The sequence below is a fragment of the Paramormyrops kingsleyae genome, chromosome 2 (genome assembly GCF_048594095.1).
Source record: "Paramormyrops kingsleyae isolate MSU_618 chromosome 2, PKINGS_0.4, whole genome shotgun sequence".
NCBI lineage: Eukaryota > Metazoa > Chordata > Actinopteri > Osteoglossiformes > Mormyridae > Paramormyrops > Paramormyrops kingsleyae.
Window position 1 is genome coordinate 8,896,654 of NC_132798.1, and position 21,309 is coordinate 8,917,962.

Here is a 21,309-nt window from a genome sequence, read left to right on the forward strand (position 1 = left end):
TCAGTCTACGTTAGACAGATCACTGATGCGCGCAGGTACGAGTATTATTTAAACAGTCTTAGACGCTTGTTATTATATAATGCCACAAGGTCTTGGTGGACGTAGAACAATCACAAAAGGCGGAACAGTCGTTATCTAAAACGTACAGGAACGTTCTCGCTTCGCCGAATAACGGCAGGAAAAAAAAAACAGCTTAGCGACTGCCCGCCGCAAAGCTGCAAACCAGCTTAGCGACTACCCGCTGCAAAGAGAGTCACGCCCTCCGTATTTATATACCACCGGCACGTGAGGAAGTTGAAACCAGCTGTTTGCCGGGGGCTTGACGCTGCGTCACTGAGGCCTCGCTCGCTGATTGGCTGCTCCCCACGTAATGAGGAGGCGTATTAGCGAGTCACTTTTAAGAAGTTGCCAGAGTTCTTTGTCGAGAGTTTCGAGCATCGCCGTAGGGTGTCAGGGGTTAGTGGGGACGTTTGTGTGAGAGAAGAGTGGTTATTTTACGTGGCCGTCACATACACTTCACTCATCTAAGGCTGAAAATGCAAAGCTGTGCAAAATCCTGGGGTCTCATCTCCAGGTCGGTGAAAACGCATGTGCCTTGCAGGAACCTGCGCTACAAAAGCCGCTATTTGGCGAAAGTGCACGCGGAGCCTTTTGGGAATAAAAATGTTTTAATTACCGTCCGGGGTTTTAGAAGTTCAGCCGTTCTTGACTCCAGGCGGATCGAGTCAATTCTGCCCCGGCATGATGATTTTTCCGAGAGGCATATTGGACCAGGTGACAAAGAGAAGCGCGAGATGCTTGATACTCTCGGTCTTGAGGTAAGAATATTAGGAGAAAACAATTTATGAAGTATAGAGGCTCCTTGTCAAATGCTGTTGTGAGCAGGTGTTACCGCTGTGGTGACATTTCAACATACTGGTTTAAAAAAATCTTTCAAGTAATATTTCGTTTTCGCCTTTAATTATTAAAAGAACCAAGATGCTTAATGATGTCAAAGTATTGTGCAGTTATCTTAAAAATCATTTTAATGACCCTGTGATGAAGTGTGCTGGAGCTGACATCGGACTGCTTTGTTTTCAGACAGTTGATGAATTGATTGAAAAAACTCTTCCTTCCTCTATTCGTTTGCAAAGAAGCCTGAAAATGGATGATCCCGTCTGTAAGTGTGATTCCTGTTTGTGGCCAGTCTTCACTTGCTGTGCATTTCATTGCATTTTCCCGGAACCCTCTTTTAAGACTGAAGTAATGTTTAGTTTACCATATAATCTAAAGTATATAGGCGGACGACGTCGTTGCTGGTTTCTCTTTATACCTGGAGTAGTTATCAGAGACAATTGCTTTTATATTTACTTTAACACGTCTGTGATGCTGAAGGCGAATAAAATCCCTAAACTGTATTTTAGGAAATAATACAAATGCCGACTGGCTGAAATGTGGGTTGCACGCTTATTGTGAGCAAATGTGGTATGGTGATGGCTGCTGGCGTGATCAATCCGGTTAAGTCTTCCTTTAGACATATTTGGAGTTGTTTTTGTGAAACCCAACAAGCAGCACCAATCTCCTGTGGGGCTACAGCCGATGCTAATAGGATGGCAAGTGGAGTGTAAAGTTCAGCCTTGCGCGCTCCGGCGAGGCCAGTTTAATCTGGTTTATCGCCGTCGTTACATCAGAGGCTCAGCGCTGTGTGCAATCCCCGTTTTTGTGCGATTGCTTCCTGATATTGCAGCGTATTCACAATTTACCGTCATCATTCAATTGATTTCTTCTAGCGGTTGCGTTGGACACGGCATTTAACGTGGGTTTCTTTCTTTTTTCCTTTTTTTTTGGGAAGGGATGGGACTAACCTTAAGTGACCTAACCTTTGAAACTTGGAGGAATATAAGAATGATTTACGGTTTTGCACAAACACTGTACCAGACACATTTTTGCTTTGCTAGGGAAAGTAAAGCTTCACAGTTGTATGAAATATTAGTGTCTACTCATTTATTTGTAACGATGATCAAAAAATGTAGAACGCAAGTAGAATTGCTTTGGAGCCGCCACATAGCAGTTAAATGTCGCAGGATTATTATTTATTTATGAACAAAAGACAATGCTAATAAAACAAACAAATTCAGCTACTATCTTCCTTATTACTACTTGTTATTCCCCTTTTATTGAAATTGAATATCTAAGGTTAGTTTTTTTAATTGTTTTGTAAGACTCCGTTTCATCTTGGTATTTATTGATTTTTTTTTTGATTACTAGGTAATTGATGTGTTTTTTTTTTTAAATCACTCTAAAGACGAATCCAGCTGAAAATATTGATAGTACGACTTTGTCCTGACAGGAGACTCTGGCCTTATCTTGGTATCTCTGACACACAGTGGTGCGCTTGACTCGCCTAATCCTTCGTATTATAATACAGTTAATTAGAGTTCATTCAAGGTTTTTTTTTGTTTGTTTTTTTTAATGCTTCTTGCCCCATAACAGAAATTAGTTATATATGTTAGTTGCTTTTCCCATGAATCTCAATTTCATGTCATGCATTAAACTGTAATTTGGTAGCCAAAAGCTTTGCATATAGGCAACACATTCATCTATTAAAACTCACTGAAATTAGAAAGCAATTTAGAAAGATCTCATTGTCAAGTGACGTTGACTAAATTTGGTACTTGATTTAAATGTAACTAACTGTAAATGGTTCCGAGGCTAAACATGTTCATGAAGGGCAGGTCCTGTATTGGTCCCATTTGGCTAAAGCAGATCTGTATTGGCCCATGATTCCCATTAGGATTGTTCACCTCCTTCGACGTTGTTCTAGGTGCCATTCCTTCTGTTGCCAAGGAAACGAATTTCTTAAAAAAAAAAATGTTAAAAAACAGTGCCCCCATCAGATGACATGTGATGTACCTTGTTGTCACTGCCGTCCTGTCTGCCATTAATTATTAATGAGAAGCCTAACATTAGGATTCCCCTGTTTCTGTAAATATGGTGTCCCAGCTGAGGTACAAAGCCTGACGTCAAAGTCTGCTCTAAAGGCATTTCTGAGAAGTAAAACGTGAATGTCTGCATTGTGACTTGGAGTCTAAGCACATTACGTTCCTAGATGTGAGATACGAGTTGGTCTGTAAAGTTACACCCATAGTAACCTTCGTGTAATTATTATATTCCAGGAAAGGTTCACACCTGAAAGTCAACAAGCCTGCTATTCTGCTTTTTTGTAGTGCTTTGGGATTTCTTCAGGGGTAATATATTAAGCTTGTTGCACCTGACTGAGTAACTTTTTTTTAGCTGAGTTAGTATTAGTGAACATGGGCTCCATTCGCAGGCTGCTTGGGGGGATGCAGCTCCCTCTGGTCACAGGAAGTACGTTGTGTGTTTTTGCACCGATACTCGCCTCCTGCGACCACATTCTGTAGGTGCCAGGTGGCATTCTTGCATAATGCTTTTCAGCTCACATGATGCCACAGAGGAAATCATGCATTTCTCGAAAGTCTATCATTTATTACTTTATACATAAGCAACTTAAAGGTGTGTATTCATGTGTATTTATTAATATGTGAAAGATGAAGTACATTACTGCCTCCTGTCGTACACAAAAAGTATTCTGCTTTATGGGTGAATTTATTTTTTATTTTTTCCACTATCCTTAGTAAGCCTGTACTAGGCAGCATAGGGCACAAAGCACGGTAAAACCCTGGACAGGATTCCAGTCCATCGCATGACATACATGCAGAAATTGACACACGCATTTATACTCTGTCAACAATTTAGAATATTTCACCTCAGATTACTGCTTTCTCAGGTGTATATCACTTTGGATTAGAGCATCTGCTAATTAGATTTAATGGACAAGTACCTGTTTCTCGTAAGTTACCAGTTTTCCTAAAGGGGCTTAATATGACTGGTATAACACAATGGCACAATGTCTCCCCGCATTCCTCTTTTTTCCCCCCCTCCTTTTTTCTGTTTTTGCTGGGTGGTGTTATTGTAACGGCGGGGCTAGTGGACACCATGGCTTTTGCCCATTCAGCTTCAGTCTGTCCTCCTCAAACAAAGGACCTGCCCAATCACTCTGTGCTGTAGAGGAATTGCTGGATCACAGCAAATGAGCTGCACTGCGCCAAAGAGCCCCATCAGTTGGGAGTGACCCTGGTGACCCACAGATTCCCATGGTCTAGGTCAGGGGTCAGCGACCCATTCGAGAACAGGAGCCACAGAGAGAAAATATACTATATGAAAACTATTGGAGCCACAGAATTTCACTTGATAACAAAATTTTCAAGTGAAATAAATAAGTCTAGCACATTTTTTTTATGACACCGACAACAAAGTTTGGTTAAACTGTCCATAAATTTTTCAGTGTCTTCTGGACTTTATAATGAAAATGGCATGCAACTAATTTTAATTACTTTGTTTTTATTTTTGAAATCAGTCAACAGGTGTTCTGCTTGTTTGATAAAACACCTTTTAACATTCAGCATCGGTGAAGGACTTTAAACTTATAGGGTGTTTTATAATCTGCTGAACTTGGAAGCTGCCTGTAAAATTAAGCCTTGTGATCTTGCTTGAAAGTCAGTGTTTTTTATACAGTCCACGCGTGGAAGCTATCTGAAGATATACAGGCACAAAAATCACATGAAACGGATAACATACATATTTTATGTTTTCAGCTGTGATGTTATACTGTATTAGGTGACGGGTGTTTCAGCATACAATATATCGGCACAGCATTCTTTTAATATAATTTTTTTTCTTGTTTTTTCTTTTTCTTTTACTGCTATTTTAAGCGCATGGGGAATCTGATCATATTCCCCTGTCCATTCATCTCAGTATCCAATCAAGTTAGGCTATCAAGATGGACATGGGAAGCCATCAATAAATCAATATGTGATGTTCTTGAAAGCTCTTGGCTTTTTTCAGGTGCCTTGTAGGCTCTGCGATGGTCTCACAGTGCGTAATACCTACTGAATTTAGTTGGACGCGTGCTACTTGACCGTCAATGTAGTGTGTACTGTTATTTGCATGATAGTCTGCTTTGTAGCCACAAGCAGATAGCCAGAGAACCACATGCGTCTCGAGGGCTGCGGTTTGCCGACCCCCAGTCTAGGTGAATGAGTGGAGCTGTTGGATTGCTGTCTAATATGATTTTTGTTCTGACCTTGGCCTTGTTTTTTCTGCCTTGGCTGTAATGCAGAATGGGATACAAAAAACTTAATGCCTGTTACTGCAACCCAGATGCTTGTAAGCCATGCTAGCATAAACAGGGCAGTGGAGCAGTCACCAGATGTGGTGATACGGTTGCAGTTTTGGTTTGCCACGCCTCTCTCTTAGCTTTGCATTTGGCCCATCCTCAAGTCGGTAGGGATAAGAGTAAGCTTACAGATACTCCAAGATATTGGTAACTCGAGCCTCCCATAAACACTTCTGCTTCTATGGTTATAGTTGTAGTAGTAGTAGTAGTAGTAGTAGTAGTGGTGGTAGTGGTAGTGGTAGTGGTAGTAAATGGATATTGGTTGCTGTCCAGTTGGGATCCATATGGATAGCAATCCCCCGGAATGTCCCCCGGAATGTCCTGCTTTCTGTCAGGCCTTCAGGGTTCCCAATGACACGTCCATGGTTGTAATGCTTGAATCTATCCACCATTGCTGGTGCTTCGTTTTGCCATCAACTTTTCCAAACATTGTGGTCTTTTTATCCCCCAGAGAATTGGGCTTCTTGTAATGTCACCAAAAGCTTCTGTCTGGTCATTTTGAGTTTCAGTTTAAAGGTCAGGCTTGATTTGATCAAGAATTTGCTAGTTTTCCTGTCACAGGAGTATCAAGACCATAATGTTTCTGGCATTTAGTCTATTTGCTGTTTGTTTTTAATGCTTTTCTGCCCATTCTGGGAGAAGGGGCGCTGTTTTAGTGTTAGGTTTTAGATGATTATTAGATTTTGACAAAAACTGCTGCTGGTGTGTTAATTGAAATTGTTCAGTACCGGATTAATGTACGGTTCCAGTATATAATGACAGGTATTAATTATTACCAATATGCTGTTAGACTCGTTGTTTTGTTACATCTTGTTAAGTATGATGTAATTCAGTAGTCTTTTGTACTTTTTTATATTAAGTTTTGACTCTTAAGTGTTGCCATTGATCTCCGCTTACCTCTGAGTCAGCATTGATGTAAACCTCTTTTGCAGGTGAGAATGAAATTCTGGAGTCTCTCCAGAAAATTTCAAGCAAAAACAAGCTTTGGCGTTCCTACATTGGGATGGGTTATTACAATTGTTCTGTGCCACCGGCCATACAGAGAAACCTACTGGAGAACTCTGGATGGTGAGTCATTTCCCAACTCCCACATGTCAGTGAGTTTCAACAAACCTTGTCTTACAGAAGATAACAGCTATTGCTGTCCAGATATGGCACGAATAAGTCACTCCAGTTATTGAGTTTATTTTTAAATGAACTTAAGAAATAACACTTTTTAATAATGAACTAACTTATTTGTAGGACATCAGAACGTCACAAGGAAAATGTGGAAATTTTGACTCGGCGTAAGCTTCTAGTTAAAGATTTTCTAGTTAGTCTTGTGAGCTCAAAATCTTATTCAAACGTGGTCCCATGACAGGTCTTAGTAAGTACCACTGTTGTTCAATTGGCCAAAGCATCCCATGGTGTGACCTTTAATTATCAGGCCCGACAAAATTCCCTACCTTCCCTCTTGGACTTTCTGCTCTGCTTTGAAATCTGTGGAACTCTTGTGATGAATGGGAAGTGTGGTGGGGGTTTGCTGTGTTCCCCTATTTTTTCAGGGCATCTACTTTCCCCTCAAGCTGCCCTCAAGGTTTTAACTTATGGAAAAGGTTGGTTTTGCTGTTTTGGACTGTATGACATTGATAGTTGTATCTCTAACATTATTTGCAAATCCCCACCCAGGGTGACCCAGTATACCCCATACCAGCCAGAGGTGGCCCAAGGGCGCCTGGAGAGTCTGCTGAACTATCAGACGATGGTGTGTGACCTCACTGGCATGGCAGTGGCTAACGCCTCGCTCTTGGATGAAGGTACTGCGGCTGCAGAAGCCATGCAGCTCTGCCACAGGTGAATAGTGACGGCGACGTTGCTTCCAGAGTGCGGCGAAGTTGACTCAAAGTGACGTGTGGTCTTGTAAATACTGAAATTCAGATTTTTTTTTTCTTGTCATTATTTCCCCAGGCAGAATAAAAGAAGAACATTTTACATTGACCCTCGTTGCCATCCTCAAACTATTGCTGTGGTGCAGACCAGAGCCAAGTAAGATTCGTGGATTTATTGCAGGACTTTCATTCTGTATGGTTCTGCATGCCTGCACTTGTGTAGACTTGTGGTGTTTCTGTCTTTCTTTGTGTTGCTCCATGGTCCTGGAGTAGCAGTGTTTCATTTCACTGTGCACTGCATGTATGACTGAAATGACAATAAACCTGCTTGAACTGAATTGTAGAAGGCAGCACTAGTATGCTAAGGTTGAAGGATTCACTCTTTGCCCTGTGGATGTTCCGTCTTTGTAACCCAGCCTCATTCTGATATCAGTTCTAATCAGTTGTCTTTTGGACACTAACAGGCCTGTGACCCAGTGATCATGTTCTCATTTAGCTGCACTAATAGGCTTTCAAGTGATTACATTATGTAATTGGCAGAATTGGTGGGGTGGCTGAAAATGCTAGATTGTTAATCGGCACATGATCATAATTATGTGCCTGCTTTCGTTTCTCAGGCCAAACAGTCTCTGGCCAAACAGTCTGGGTCCCACACATGCTGAACCATAAACTTGATGTTCAGGGGCTGATGTTTTGGACAGACCCAGGCCTTTGTGGTCTCGCACTGACAACACTTCTTCCTGGCAATGGCAGCTACATTGGAGTGAAGACTGTGCTGAAGATGCCTCATGAGATGGACTTCAGCGGGAGGGATGTGAGCGGCGTGCTCTTCCAGTACCCCGACACAGAAGGCCGCGTGGAGGACTTCACGGGACTGGTTGACCAGGCCCACAAAGCTGGGGTAAGAATTATAGTGCAGGTCCTCCTGTGCTGAGTGTTTGGCTCAAGTTGTTTGATCGCTTTCTAATCGTTCGTGAGTTTTTACTCTATCTCCTGGTGAATGCTGTCATCATTGATGTAGGAGAGTTTGAATTTTGGGAGGGAATACAACTTAATAAGGTAAATGGCAAGGTTTTTTTTTTTGGCTTCTTTGCTTACTAATTAAACTTATTTCACTGGTTAGTTGCTTTTGTAGAAAGTCTGCATATCTGGAGATGTTAAGGGTAATGATGGAGGAACACATCCTATGATATAAATTCACATCTTCAAGCAGAGTGCATTTGCTGACTTGAAGATCATACAGCTTTTCTTAACCTTATTGCAAGAGCTGCAAGCTTCACATACTGAATCCTGCTCCCAAAATTCAGCCTTGAATATTGATTTTAGTCGAGTAGTGGTGGGACAATGGTATGCAAGAGGCAGTCCTTTGATGCCGGCTCACTTGTAATTCATTACTTCGCCACAGGGTATAGAGAAGTTGTGTAAGGCACTTTTAAGGTTGGATATTTGGGTTTCCTTGCCTGGCTTGATCTTCACAGGGACGGGTCTTTTATTGGTGACATAGAGGGCTTGTTGGGGTCCTGCCCTCCCACCATTGGGCCAGTCAGGCCGGTCATTACCCTGCACCGCAGGAGTGACGTCTGGCAGCTGACAATGGGGGAGCAGAGGTGGCCGTAACGGGCTAGGGGCTGGCCCTGGCGTCTCGCCCGTCATTTGGTGGCCTTGTGCCCTGTTCACAAATCACTGGGTCCAAATTTTCTGGTGGGAAGCTTTGTCCTGCTGGTAATGGTAACATCATTCAGTGACCTTCAATTTACTTTAGCAACTGTATATTTTTTCATTTGGGGCGGGGCAGTTTATGGAAATGGATTATGTTGCCCTTCCTGCATGGTCCCCGATTGCGTCCATTTTAATCGGTGTTCAGAATGTTACGATAGTTAGCAGCTGACGGTCCCCCTCCCTCCACCCCAGGCACTGGCCTGCTGTGCCACCGACCTGCTGGCCCTGTGTGTCCTGCGGCCACCCGGCGAGTTCGGGGTGGACATCGCCCTCGGCAGCTCCCAGAGGTTCGGCGTGCCGCTGTGCTACGGGGGCCCTCACGCCGCCTTCTTCGCGGTGAGGGAGAGCCTGGTGCGCATGATCCCCGGGCGGATGGTGGGGGTTACGCGGTGAGCTCCCTCGCCATGCTTCCTTGGCATGGAGTCCATTATCTGCTTCGTCACCATCTGCTTGGTCGTGTCTTCACATTTCAATGACTCCAACTGGCAATCTTTAAATTGTCCCTTACGAGGGGCTGTGCACGCACATTATTTCTGTGAACCTAGGTTAAGGGATTACATTTCCTGCACTACTAGATTAGACTGAATCTTAAAGGCTACTTTTCTTCAAAAGGCCAAATCATTTCTAAAATGTTTTGAGATTTTGTAGAGTTGCATTAAGGGGTTAAAATTGAATCTGGTACAAGTGCAGTCTTTCTCTGGTTAGGGAGAAAGTTGGTCTGATTTAACCTTGAAAACACTTGTTCATTCTTGCAGGCTTGCATTGGTACTATATAATCAGACGAGCATGCAAAACGTACAAATTTACAGGCAGCTGTCCCACTAAATGTATGAATAGCATATTTTCCCCTGTGCTTTGGATGTTCAACCCACTGTGTTATTTGTATTAACATCATGGCACCTGAAATCTCATACAAAAGGGATTTGCAGAGCATTTAACTGAAATAGTGAACAATAGGATTTGATAATTATCAAACTCTCTGTTTATTCCATGATCATTTTATGTTGAGCAGTGTTGAGATGGAGCGAGGTGTCGTGGCAGTGGTTGTTTTTGCTAATCATTGCTCTCATTGGGAACCCCCTCTAACCACAGAGATGCAGCTGGTAAGGAGGTATACCGACTTGCTCTTCAGACCAGGGAGCAACACATCCGCAGGGACAAGGCCACAAGTAACATCTGCACTGCTCAGGTGAGCTGCCTTGTTGGAGATTGGGCAGGGAGGACCAGCTTCCACCAGAAGCACTGAGGTATTCTGGGGCCACAGTATATTTGGAGGCTGTTCTCAGCTTCATGGGTTTAATAAATAGTGTCAGATGCAATCCTCAATGTCGTAGCATCTTGCTTGACAGTTTTTATCATTTTGGGCTGTCGCTTTTTCTTTTCCTTCACATTTTTCAGTCGTAATGCGTCCTGTTCTCAGACTGTGGCTTTGCTTTCAGGCTCTCTTAGCCAACATGGCCGCCATGTTTGCCGTTTACCACGGACCTCAAGGCTTGAAGCACATTGCTCAGAGGACACACGGCGCTGCCCTGATTCTCGCAGAGGGTATGTCCACCTTGCCCTGCCTTGCCTTGTTGGAATCCATGTGTAATGTGAAGTCAAATGTTAGTGAACACTACAGGTGACTAGGAGCATGGGGTGTTTGGATTGTAACTGGTGCAGTTTTTAACAAGTCAAGGCACTGCCAGGGTATTGATACCAGTATGCTTCTGAAACAGACCAGGCAATTCACAGTTGAGACTAGTAGTCCGGCGTTTGTGTCTCCTGGCTGGTAGGCTTGAAGAGAGCAGGCCACAAGCTCCAACATGAGATGTTTTTCGACACCCTGAAGATCCACTGCAGTGTGGCTGCCAAAGACATCTTGGAGAGAGCTGTCCAAAGGCAAATCAACTTGCGCGTTTATAGCGAAGGAGTGGTAGGTCTAAGCTTGCCGTGTGGACCATACCCAGCCAATTGCTGACCTCACTCTGTGTAGTGTTATCAGTATGTGGACCAATCCTTTGGGTCAAATGACAGTTGAGTTCACCGAAACGTTGACATAAATTAGTCTTTACATGGCCATGTATTTAGTATTTTTTTTTCAACAGCTCAATCCAGATAAATGCACTTTTAAAAATTGCTTTTTAACAGTAGAAATTGCTTTTTAACAGTAGAACCTTAACTTAAAGGCCTCTTAACTCGACCAACTCCAACATCAAGTGGGTGTGTTGAATCTTAATCGACTTGCACCTCTTGGAACTCTATCGTTCCTGCTAAAACTTGTATTGGTCGAGACACATTCAGCTCTACCAATTCAGACCTCTAATGGGTTGGTACAGAAAAATCTGGTCTCAATCGAAAACTCGGAACACAACAAAACAGACCTGTTAAAACTTGTACGGATTGAGATGCGTCTTTGATGGGCTGAAACAAAGGCAAACGGACCTGCTGATGCCTATGAATCACTCTGTCTCGCTATACTTCTCGACCGAGTTTGACATGCAAAAGCTGTTTTCTTGTGTTCGGTGTGAATTTTTTTTTGTGCTTTATCTACAGTACATTTAGTGATATAGTAATCATGGCCCCTAAGAAAGTGAGCAGTGATAGCAGCAAACCAAAGAGGAAAGTAGTGAGAGTAACTGTAGAAATTACAGTGAGACTTGGTGGTGCATGCGTGTCTGCTCTCGCTTCGGAGTATGGGATTGTCATTTATTTAATATTTATTGCTTTTGTATGTGTGTTTTCATGTGTGTATTAGTTTTCGTATTGATTTTTAATGCTTTTTATCAAGAGAAAGGTAGGTAGGTAAATAAGTTTAAATAGGCAATCATTTGGGGGTCTGGAATGGATTAAGTTCATTTACATTATTTCTTATGAGGAAATTCAACTTGGACCTCAACCAAATCGCAACTCGATAAGTCTCCTATAATGAATTAAGTTTGTGTTCCAAGGTACCACTGTATTTGTATCTTGATCAGTATGCTAAAATAAAAAATTAACCAAAGGCCATTTAAATGCATTTAAACGATAATCCAGCCATTAACAGGATATCTTAGCAGATTCTGTTTTGCTGGACAGATATTAAATGGTGCACAATGCAGCATTTTATGACTAAGATGCTAATTTGCTAAACTGGATCATACATTCACCTAAGCAATATCTGATTCAAAAAAACTGAAACAGTGTTGCCCTTGAGCCCTGTTATGGATGGATGGGAAAAATGTATTTGTTCATATTTGATTTTTGGAGAAAAGGCAGGTTAGGAAAGCTTCTGGGTAATAAGACTGACTTGTATGTTTCCACTTCTCCAGCTGGGGGTGTCTCTAGATGAAACGGTGACTGAGAGAGACTTGGACGATCTGCTTTGGGTGTTTGGCTGTGAATCCTCTGCTGTAAGTGTGCTTATGTAGTTATTTCATTGTCCACAGTTACAGAAATTACTTGGTTTAATTGGAAATGCAGATTTTGCATAAATTACATTAATGGATGGCCACACACTCTTGTCAAATGCTGAAGGGTGACTCTTCAAAAGTGTACAACATAAATTGTATTGTAGGAGCTCGTTGCTGAGAAAATGAGTGACCGGAATAAAGGGATCCTGGGAACCCCATTTAAAAGGACCAGCAAGTTTCTCACACACACAGTGTTTAACAGGTGAGCTAAACATTTAGCCATTGGCAAAGCCGGTCTCCTAATCTGTAGCTACACTTGGGTTTCCTTTGATAGGTTTGTCTGAAAAATTCTGGCCTCTAAGAACTGTGATTTATATGAATTGCTTGGATCCTTGGTGTACCTCCTGTCCAATCCTCGGTCCTCCATTTTGCAGTTACCACTCAGAAACAAACCTCATTCGTTACATGAAGCGCCTAGAAAACAAAGACCTTTCCCTGGTTCACAGCATGATACCTTTGGTGAGTTTTCTGCTAAATACAAATACTGAAAGGTTGTTCTGTATTCCTCCCCTTCATTTGAGATGGGAATACACCGTATAATGTGAGATCGATCTTTACAAATGTTAATAAACAAGTCTATTTGAATGATTATGGTTTCTTTGTTCATACTAGGGCTCCTGCACAATGAAGCTGAACAGCTCATCTGAGCTCATGGTGAGTTCCTCGTTACGGATTCTTCTGGTGTTTACCTGGTGTCACATGTTATTTGAATCCCTGAAATCCCATTGTTTGTTCCTTGATGCTCATGCTTTAGAGCGTGAGAGGTCTGTGTGCCTCCTGCCGGTCCCATCCTTTGGTTGACTCAATGCTTTCTTCTCAGCCAATCACATGGAAGGAGTTTGCAAACGTTCACCCCTTTGTGCCACTGGACCAAGCAGAGGGCTACCAACAGCTCTTCAGGCAGCTGGAGAAGGATTTGTGTGAAATCACTGGATATGACAAGATCTCTTTCCAGCCCAACAGGTAGAAGATACTTTGTCTCATGAGGATAAGAGTCATGAGTGTATCTGGTATTCATTTGCATCAAAGATCAACATCAGAACCTTTCCATATTATATTTAATGTAGCTATTTAATATAATGGTGGCTTTGCGTTAGGATACTAATTATCAATGCACACATTCTTTAGGATTAATAAGTCCTAATTTGGAATAAAAGGTGTTTAGCGTCTGACTAGCTAAACATGTGCAACTCTGGCTAATCAGCTACGAATGACCTTTATTTTAATGGCTAAAAGATAATGGTTTTAAATCCGTCTCTGGCAGTTTTATCTGCTGATCACTATTGACTTTGCCCCCAACTAATAGTACATTTTCTTGTATGGTAATAGACTCTCGGATTGTATCACTGTACTCTTGATCAGACGAGGAAAATTAATGTTTAACTCCAGTGCATAATGGATACATAGAAACTGCTGTATGGCATTGTCTTCAAGTGGATGTTCATCAGTGTATGCCTTGTTTCCTTGCAAACAGCCTTTATCATACACATTCAGTGTGTGATGTGATTGGTGATTGAAACATGTTTAGGAATCTGAATTTGTATACCGCCTAATCACTGTTTTCTAGGATCCTAGAGACATAAATTATTTCTAATTATTTTAATTGATCAACTGTTTTTAATACAATAATTTTGACACATTAATGGTGCCAACTAAAGCTGACCAGGTCACAGCCTTGAGATTGTGACAACCTTCTGGTTCACGTGTAGATTTCCTTTCTTGGGTAGTAAGCTACCTAGGTAGAAGAGTAGTAAGCTGAAACACCAGGTGTAGTAAGTCTGGTATGTTTATAAGCCAAACAGGCCTGGCAACCCTGCATTCTGTGTCTCTCCCAAGGCTGTTTTTTACACAGTGGATGTCTGTGTTGTGCTTCCCGCGGCTTTTATCACAGAGCCTGAGTAGATGTGTCCTGTGTTTCCTGTCTAGCGGCGCGCAGGGGGAGTATGCTGGCCTTGCTGCCATAAAAGCCTATCTGAACGCCAAAGGACAGACTCACAGGACGGTAAGCGCTGGACCTGGGACACTTGTCTTGAAGGACTGGGTTTTTTCCTCAGAGGGTTTTTTTGTATACTGATTGATGGGAATGGTTGCCGGGTAAGTGGTTTAAGCTGCAGTACATCATTGTATAAAAGCGGCTGAGTCACAGGATGGCCCTACAGAAGCGTTTTGGGGTAATCAGCTGATCGCCGCTCAGGTGGGGTGATGATGGGCCTTGTACCTTTACACCAGCCTGTGTGGCACAGGCACCCTGGAACTGGAGCGAGTAAACACCTGGCAAGTCCAGCTTATTTACAGAGCACATCTGCACACATGAAGCAGTTTCAAAGGACTTAACATGACGCACGGAGGATATAAAATAGTCTGCATTTTAGATAACCAGACACGTCAAAAGTTAACTGGAGATGTAAAAAAAAAATGCCAGTGTGGTCGCAGAGCCAAACCCCGAACACTAACAATTATAATAATGAGAACCATACTGATGATTAAGACCAACATGGTCTTGGTTATGAGGTTAGGGCCATTTTTATTTGCTGTGATTGGTCAAATATTTCAAATAGAGTGAAGTCGTATTTAGGATTATCTATGTGCACATTAAAATCTACAGTGATAACTAAGCAGTGGTAATCAGTATAATCAACTGATAGTAGTTTTATAATCATCAATAAAGTGTGCACAGTTTTTAGTTGGTCTGTAGGCAGTTATAAAACTAGCGATGGACCTTTCATCACAATGAGGAGATATTTGAAGGTTCCAGCTTATTTTGGAATGAACGCTTCGTTTAGAAGGTGTGTAATAATATAGTCAAAGGTCGTCTGCTTGATATCAAGAGATTTGATATCAAGGAGAGCTAGTTTTATACTGTTTGTGTATGAATCTGTAGCAGACTGGGCCTTATGATTAAACTGCAAATTGAACAGATTTACCTTATTTTGATTGCGATTAGGCGTGGGGAAGGCAAGAAGTTCTGGATTGATTTGAGAGCAGTCATGCATACCGTTGATTTGATAGCGGAGATCCTGCAGACATGCTGTACTTTGTACCAGGCACAGAGGAGGGCTAATTTTCAGGCCTGGAGTTATATACCCAAGACTGGCCCATTTTGTCTTGGTTCTGGGGCAACTTTAATAAATGATGCCATCGTTCAAGTCTTCTTATCCTAATAAATGTATTACTGACATTTTTATTTTAAGAAGAAAAATAACCAATAGTATTTTGAACTGTTTAAGCAGTCTGAGCTTCTGCAGGCCCTCCTGGTATCTTTCTACCACCCGTAGTTTGAGAAAATTCCAGTGATTAGCAATAGCAAGCGATTAGTTGTGGCACCTCTGGAACCGTGCACAGCACTCATTCTGTTCTAAATGACAAGCGATCACTTTGACACTCGTGCCCCATATTTGCGCCATTGTTAATTTTTAAATGATTTTGTTTCTTACCTGTTACAACAGCTAAGTGGCCTCCCCTTTGGCCGTTCCGGGCCTGATTTGAGTCTCCCGTTTGGCCGCTCCGGGCCTGCTTTGAGTCTCCCCTTTGGCCGTTCCGGGCCTGCTTTGAGTCTCCCCTTTGGCCATTCCGGGCCTGCTTTGTACCAACACGGGAGATGATACCTGTTGTTGCCGCCACTTCCTTTGTGGTGATGGGCGCAGGGTGCACCAAGGGGTACAAGGATTGGGGTACAAGATAGTGGAGAGGGTTTGGGGGGGGGACGGGGGTGGAAGAGAGCTTGGTTCTGGTAGACATCTATTCTTCAGTCTTCTCTGAAAAATCCAGATGAGAAAACATGGGGGAGAGAGAGGGTGGTATGTAACTGGTGGATGGATGATACACGTGGATCATTATCCCTGCTTCCGTCATGTGCTTGGGTAGTGAGATGGCTCTGTTTCAGCATCAGTCAAGGCTTAATGTTTGGTTTTCTTGGCAATTTAAGGTTTAAGTAGGAATCCTTAGCTGGCAGAATAGTTCGCCTTTCTCAACTCCTGTAAAAAAAAAAAAAAAAAAAGTTGCACAACCTGCTTGTTTCAGCACTATCTGCTGCTTATGTAAACTGCATAGTTGACTCGCGTTGACTTTTAATCAGATTTTCCCTTTGAGTGCAGGTGTCTCTGATGTTGTTCCTGGGAAATGATACCTTGATGTTTGTGAATTGTGTGAATGATCACACTGTATCAAATGTGCGACACAAATGTTTGATATCCCTTTATTTCAGGTTTGTCTGATTCCCAAATCAGCCCATGGGACAAACCCTGCTAGTGCCCAGATGGCAGGATTGAAGGTCCAGGTGGTGGAGGTGGATCGAGATGGAAACATCGACATTGCACATCTGAAGGCTATGGTAGGTTCCTACGATGTGAAAGATTAATTTTTTTATTGCCTAAGTGCTAATTAAAATGCATCATCGACATTGGCTTGTTTTTATATTCTGTATAGAGTTTGACCTTTTAAATGTAGTTTCATTGTAATCAAAAGAATTTCCTTGTGAAAATCAGAGCTTTGTCCACAGGTGGATAAGCACAAGGCCAATCTGGCTGCCATCATGATCACATACCCCTCAACTAATGGTGTTTTTGAGGAGAACATTGGTGAGGTGTGTGAACTCATTCACCATCATGGAGGTCAGGTGTACCTGGATGGGGCCAATATGAATGCACAGGTAAGGGCCCCCTAGCAAAGGCCCATCACTCACAATCATGGCATGTCTGGGGTTGGTCCAGCCTCCTGAAACCTCTTCATGATGTTCTACCTTGTCTTGTGCTTCCTCTCTCCTCAAACCTCCATAGGTAGGGTTGTGTCGACCAGGTGATTATGGATCTGATGTCTCCCACCTGAATCTCCACAAAACCTTCTGCATCCCCCACGGAGGTGGAGGGCCAGGGATGGGTCCCATTGGCGTGTGAGACCTTTACACAGAATCCCCTACTGTTCTCCTCTTTGACTCTTGTACATTTTGCTTGATTAGTTATTTTTGGATATTCTTAGGTGATTTTTTTTTCCTTTCCTGCCCTTGCAGGAAGCAGCACCTGGCTCCATTCTTGCCCAGTCACCCAGTGATCACCTTGAAGTCTGACAACGCCGTCACCTCCCTGGGTACCATCAGCGCGGCTCCTTGGGGGTCCAGCGCCATCCTGCCCATCTCCTGGGCCTACATCAAGGTGAGGCGCCCCTTCCTGTATTGGTCACTTAGCAAAATTAACATGAAACTTATGCTCGCTCCACACACACAAAGTGAATCAGGTGAAAGTACAGAATATGTCATTGGTAGTACTAGGGTTGGGCAGATAATCGATATCCATAAGTACAATGTTTTTTTACTTATTTTTTTTCAAGCTATATGGATATAATTGAAGGAAGTGTGTAAATAATATTGTTAGATACAACTAATTCTATTTATACCAGGTCAAACTGCGCTATCAGACTTAAAAACAAACGTGAAAAATCCCTCCCTGCGGTTCTGTAATAAGTTCACCCCACCAAAAAGATGGCACACAATGCATGTCCACTGTGCACCATTAAATCCCAGCAAAGTGAACTACTTCTGTTTTTCCCTAAAATGCATAAACTGGTTACTGTTTAAGTCCCTCTCCCAAACAGTGAGAGTGGTTCATCTATTAGTTTCAGCAATGACAGCATACGAAAACATACAAACAATTATGATGGATATTATTATTAAACGCCATAATTCCTGTGTTGGGCATCATTTACTTTGGTTATTCAATTTTACCACTGCCAGTGCACATTTAATGTGGGCAGTATTTCCTGCTTCTGTTTCAACTGGGGAAAATAAAAAGTGAACAGAATGCTTTGTGGTTGGAGTAAGTTCTGCTTTTGTCACGAGTAAAGATACGATAAAGGGACTTTCATGTGCTAGACCTGCATTAGGTTGTAAAGCTTTCTGTCTTGCATAGAAACTATTTCACAAAACACGTTAACCAAAAAGGACATTATATGCCTAAGCACATAGTATCTAAAGCACTTTTGTACTGAATTTTAAAAAAAATGAGTTTTCTGCAACCAGTCCACATTGTTTCTGATTCTACAGCCACACTGCATTTTGTAAAGAATATGCAAAGATCTTATTTTGAATGAAGATATTCAATCTAAGCTGAAACCTTAGGTTCTCATTCACAGGGGAAAACGGTGCAGCACTTTTCTCAAGACCGTAAAACATGACAAGATGCTATTGTTTGATGCTAAACATCCACTTGCTTTTGTCTCCTTATTCAAAGACCAGCTTTAAATTGTTGAAATGCCTCTGAAACGTGGCACCGCTCGGCAGATTCCTACAATGCAGAGCTTCAAGGAATCTTGGGGATGGAGACCCCCAGATGAGCAGCTTGTACTGGCTGATTGTTTTTTTTAGTGAATTGACTTGTAATTTGGTACCCTGGCGAGGCATTTCAGCAGCGGCCCCATCTGGCACCTGAAATGCCAAGCTTCAGGTTATGAGCATATAGTCTTTCCCACTATACTCCCTGCAGCCTCTTCATGTGGCTACAGGGAGCAGTTCTGACCAAGCTGCATGTCAGGTACCATCTTTAAATGGTTTGCCATTTAACCTTCCGCTCTCTTGTCATGACTAGATGATGGGTGCCAAAGGCCTGAGGCATGCGACGGAAGTGGCCATCCTGAATGCGAACTACATGGCCAAACGGCTAGAGAGCAACTACAAAATACTCTTCAGGGGAGCGAGAGGTGCGTCTTGGGATTAATACTTGTTATTTTGTTCTTCTGCTGATTGTTTGTAGCATGCTGTCCAAAGTTAGGTTTCAGTTTGTGACGTCTCCAATGGAAGCCCTTTTTTTCTCCCTAAAACTTAATGAAAATGCTCAGCTGTCTGCTTTACCCTTTATGATCCATGAATGGTATTCTCAGTTTAACAAGTACAATGTTGAAATGACACAATGACTTTGTTTAAATGGCATTTGCTTAACTAAGCTAATATGAATAATAGACAATGGTGGTCAGCTGAAATGGGTTTCTTTTTACTGTAAATTACATCTGACTGATAATTAGGGGATAGTTTGGCCGACATTGGATTGTATTGAAACACGGGCCATTGAGAAATAAGAATTTTGAGCAGTAGAGTTCTGGAATTTTATTAATAAACATTTATCTTGACCAATATCTAAATAAACCCTCTAAATAAAAATGCACTTAAATTATATGTAAAACATGCACTTCACTAAATTCAGCTACATTTTACCACAGAACTGAATATCACTATGGTGTAACTAGGTCTGTATACTCTGAGCCAAAGCATTATGATAATCCCAACTTGAAGTAAGCAATCTCAACCATCTCATCACTGATGGGCCTGTTCATATGGGTAGAGGTGTTAACATGGCACAGATTAATACATTTTAAAAGCCCATTCTTCATGAACAGTGCCATTATATGCAATGCCTGCCTGAATAAAAAAAATATGAATCGGCTGTGTATCTGATGACCACTAGTGGACAATGTGTATGTAGCCCCTATCTGTTTTCAGTAGGGAACATTTTGCTTATAGATTTGCAAAGTCTGTCATAAACTTGCATAGTGTCTTAAACAGGTGGGGATCTAGCGGCAGTAGGCGAGTTCCAGTTGAGCAACAAGAGATGGAAAAGCCCATTGCACAGGGTGAAGTCCAGCAGGGTTGTTGTTGAGCTGTGAAGGCCTCTATAGGCCAAAGGATGAATAATATTCAATGCAGTCTGCTAAAAGTTCTAAACTTTTGTTCACCCTCAGGATTTGTTGCTCATGAGTTCATCCTGGATGTGAGACCTTTTAAAAAGACAGCCAACATTGAGGCGGTGGACATAGCGAAGAGGCTGCAGGATTATGGTAAGAGCAAAGTGGGTTCTATCCGACAACTCGGGGAGGGACAAAGCAGCGGAGGTTGCATCCGTACTGCACCTGTCTTCTGCCTGATCTTCACCATGTGTCGGACAGGTTTCCATGCCCCCACCATGTCATGGCCAGTAGCTGGGACCCTGATGATCGAGCCTACGGAGTCTGAGGACAAGGCAGAGTTGGACCGTTTCTGTGACTCCTTGCTGGCGATTAGGCAGGAGATAGCGGACGTAGAGGACGGCAGGATGGACTCGCGTATCAATCCACTGAAGGTGCAGATGGATCGTTTGTGACCAGAGCCACATACTGCATATAATAGATGTGAACCCTTCGGGAGTACCAACCAGATTTTATTAAAATGCCGTTTAGGGAAAAGGCGATTAATAAACTGGATTATTTGCAGTTCCAACCTGTAATACATTGTTGTAGAAAAGCTGACAGGTGTTTCTTGTCATGCTGATGCCCTGTTTTCAAGATGGCATAAGGCAAGAAGACAATGCTATAATCGATCTGTTCTGTACTGTGGGACACGGCTTATGCTGTGGGTGGTGAATGCGATGCTGAACTGCAGGACTCTGTATCTCCTATAGATGGCGCCTCACTCCCTGGCCTGCATATCATCCACAAAATGGGACCGGCCGTACACGCGCGAATGTGCCGCCTTCCCCTTGGTGAGAAGCCCCCCCCCCCACCATCACACTCATGTTGTTTTTTTTGTTATTGGTTCTCCCATCTATATGAAACTGCTCACACTGCTTTAATCCTCAGCCTTTCGTGAAGCCAGAATCCAAGTTCTGGCCGTCGATCGCCAGGATTGATGACATTTACGGTGACCAGCACCTACTGTGTACCTGCCCCCCCATGGACGTTTATGAGTCTCCCTTTGAGAAGAAGAGGGCGTCCTCGTGACGGCAGGATTGTTAGGGTTGGCGGTCTTCTCAAAGCTCGGAGTTGTTTGAATTCTCCGGGCCCCTCACTTCTCTCGCTCTCCCACGAAGTTCGCAGTGGGTGGCCAAGATTTACATTCCATGTTGTACAAATAATTGCCTCCGCTTCACAAAACTAAACTAGAATCAATAGGTTGGATTTTTTTTTTTTTTTTTTACACATTTGTTTGTATAGAATTTTATATTTGTTTGTCTTAATTGCTGTGCTGTGAAATGACTAACTCTTGCAGGGCTATTTTCTAATTTAAGTAATCTGTGACTAAATAAATGTTTTAAAGTTT

General features: G+C 42.5%; 1 protein-coding gene across 1 annotated transcript; it reads left to right on the forward strand.

Annotated features, from left to right (window-relative positions):
* Positions 1-389: 389 nt before the first annotated feature.
* On the forward strand, positions 390-21,309 carry gldc (glycine dehydrogenase (decarboxylating)). Its single transcript, XM_023801120.2, has 25 exons — positions 390-818; positions 1,081-1,159; positions 6,169-6,304; positions 6,905-7,069; positions 7,184-7,261; positions 7,858-8,005; positions 9,016-9,212; positions 9,916-10,012; positions 10,263-10,368; positions 10,599-10,738; positions 12,114-12,194; positions 12,359-12,456; positions 12,629-12,713; positions 12,867-12,908; positions 13,075-13,217; positions 14,181-14,256; positions 16,459-16,584; positions 16,753-16,902; positions 17,030-17,142; positions 17,260-17,401; positions 18,830-18,941; positions 19,977-20,072; positions 20,181-20,353; positions 20,672-20,752; positions 20,850-21,309. The coding sequence occupies exons 1-25, from the start codon at positions 537-539 to the stop codon at positions 20,988-20,990; spliced, it is 3,087 nt and encodes a 1,028-aa protein (XP_023656888.1). The 5' UTR covers positions 390-536; the 3' UTR covers positions 20,991-21,309.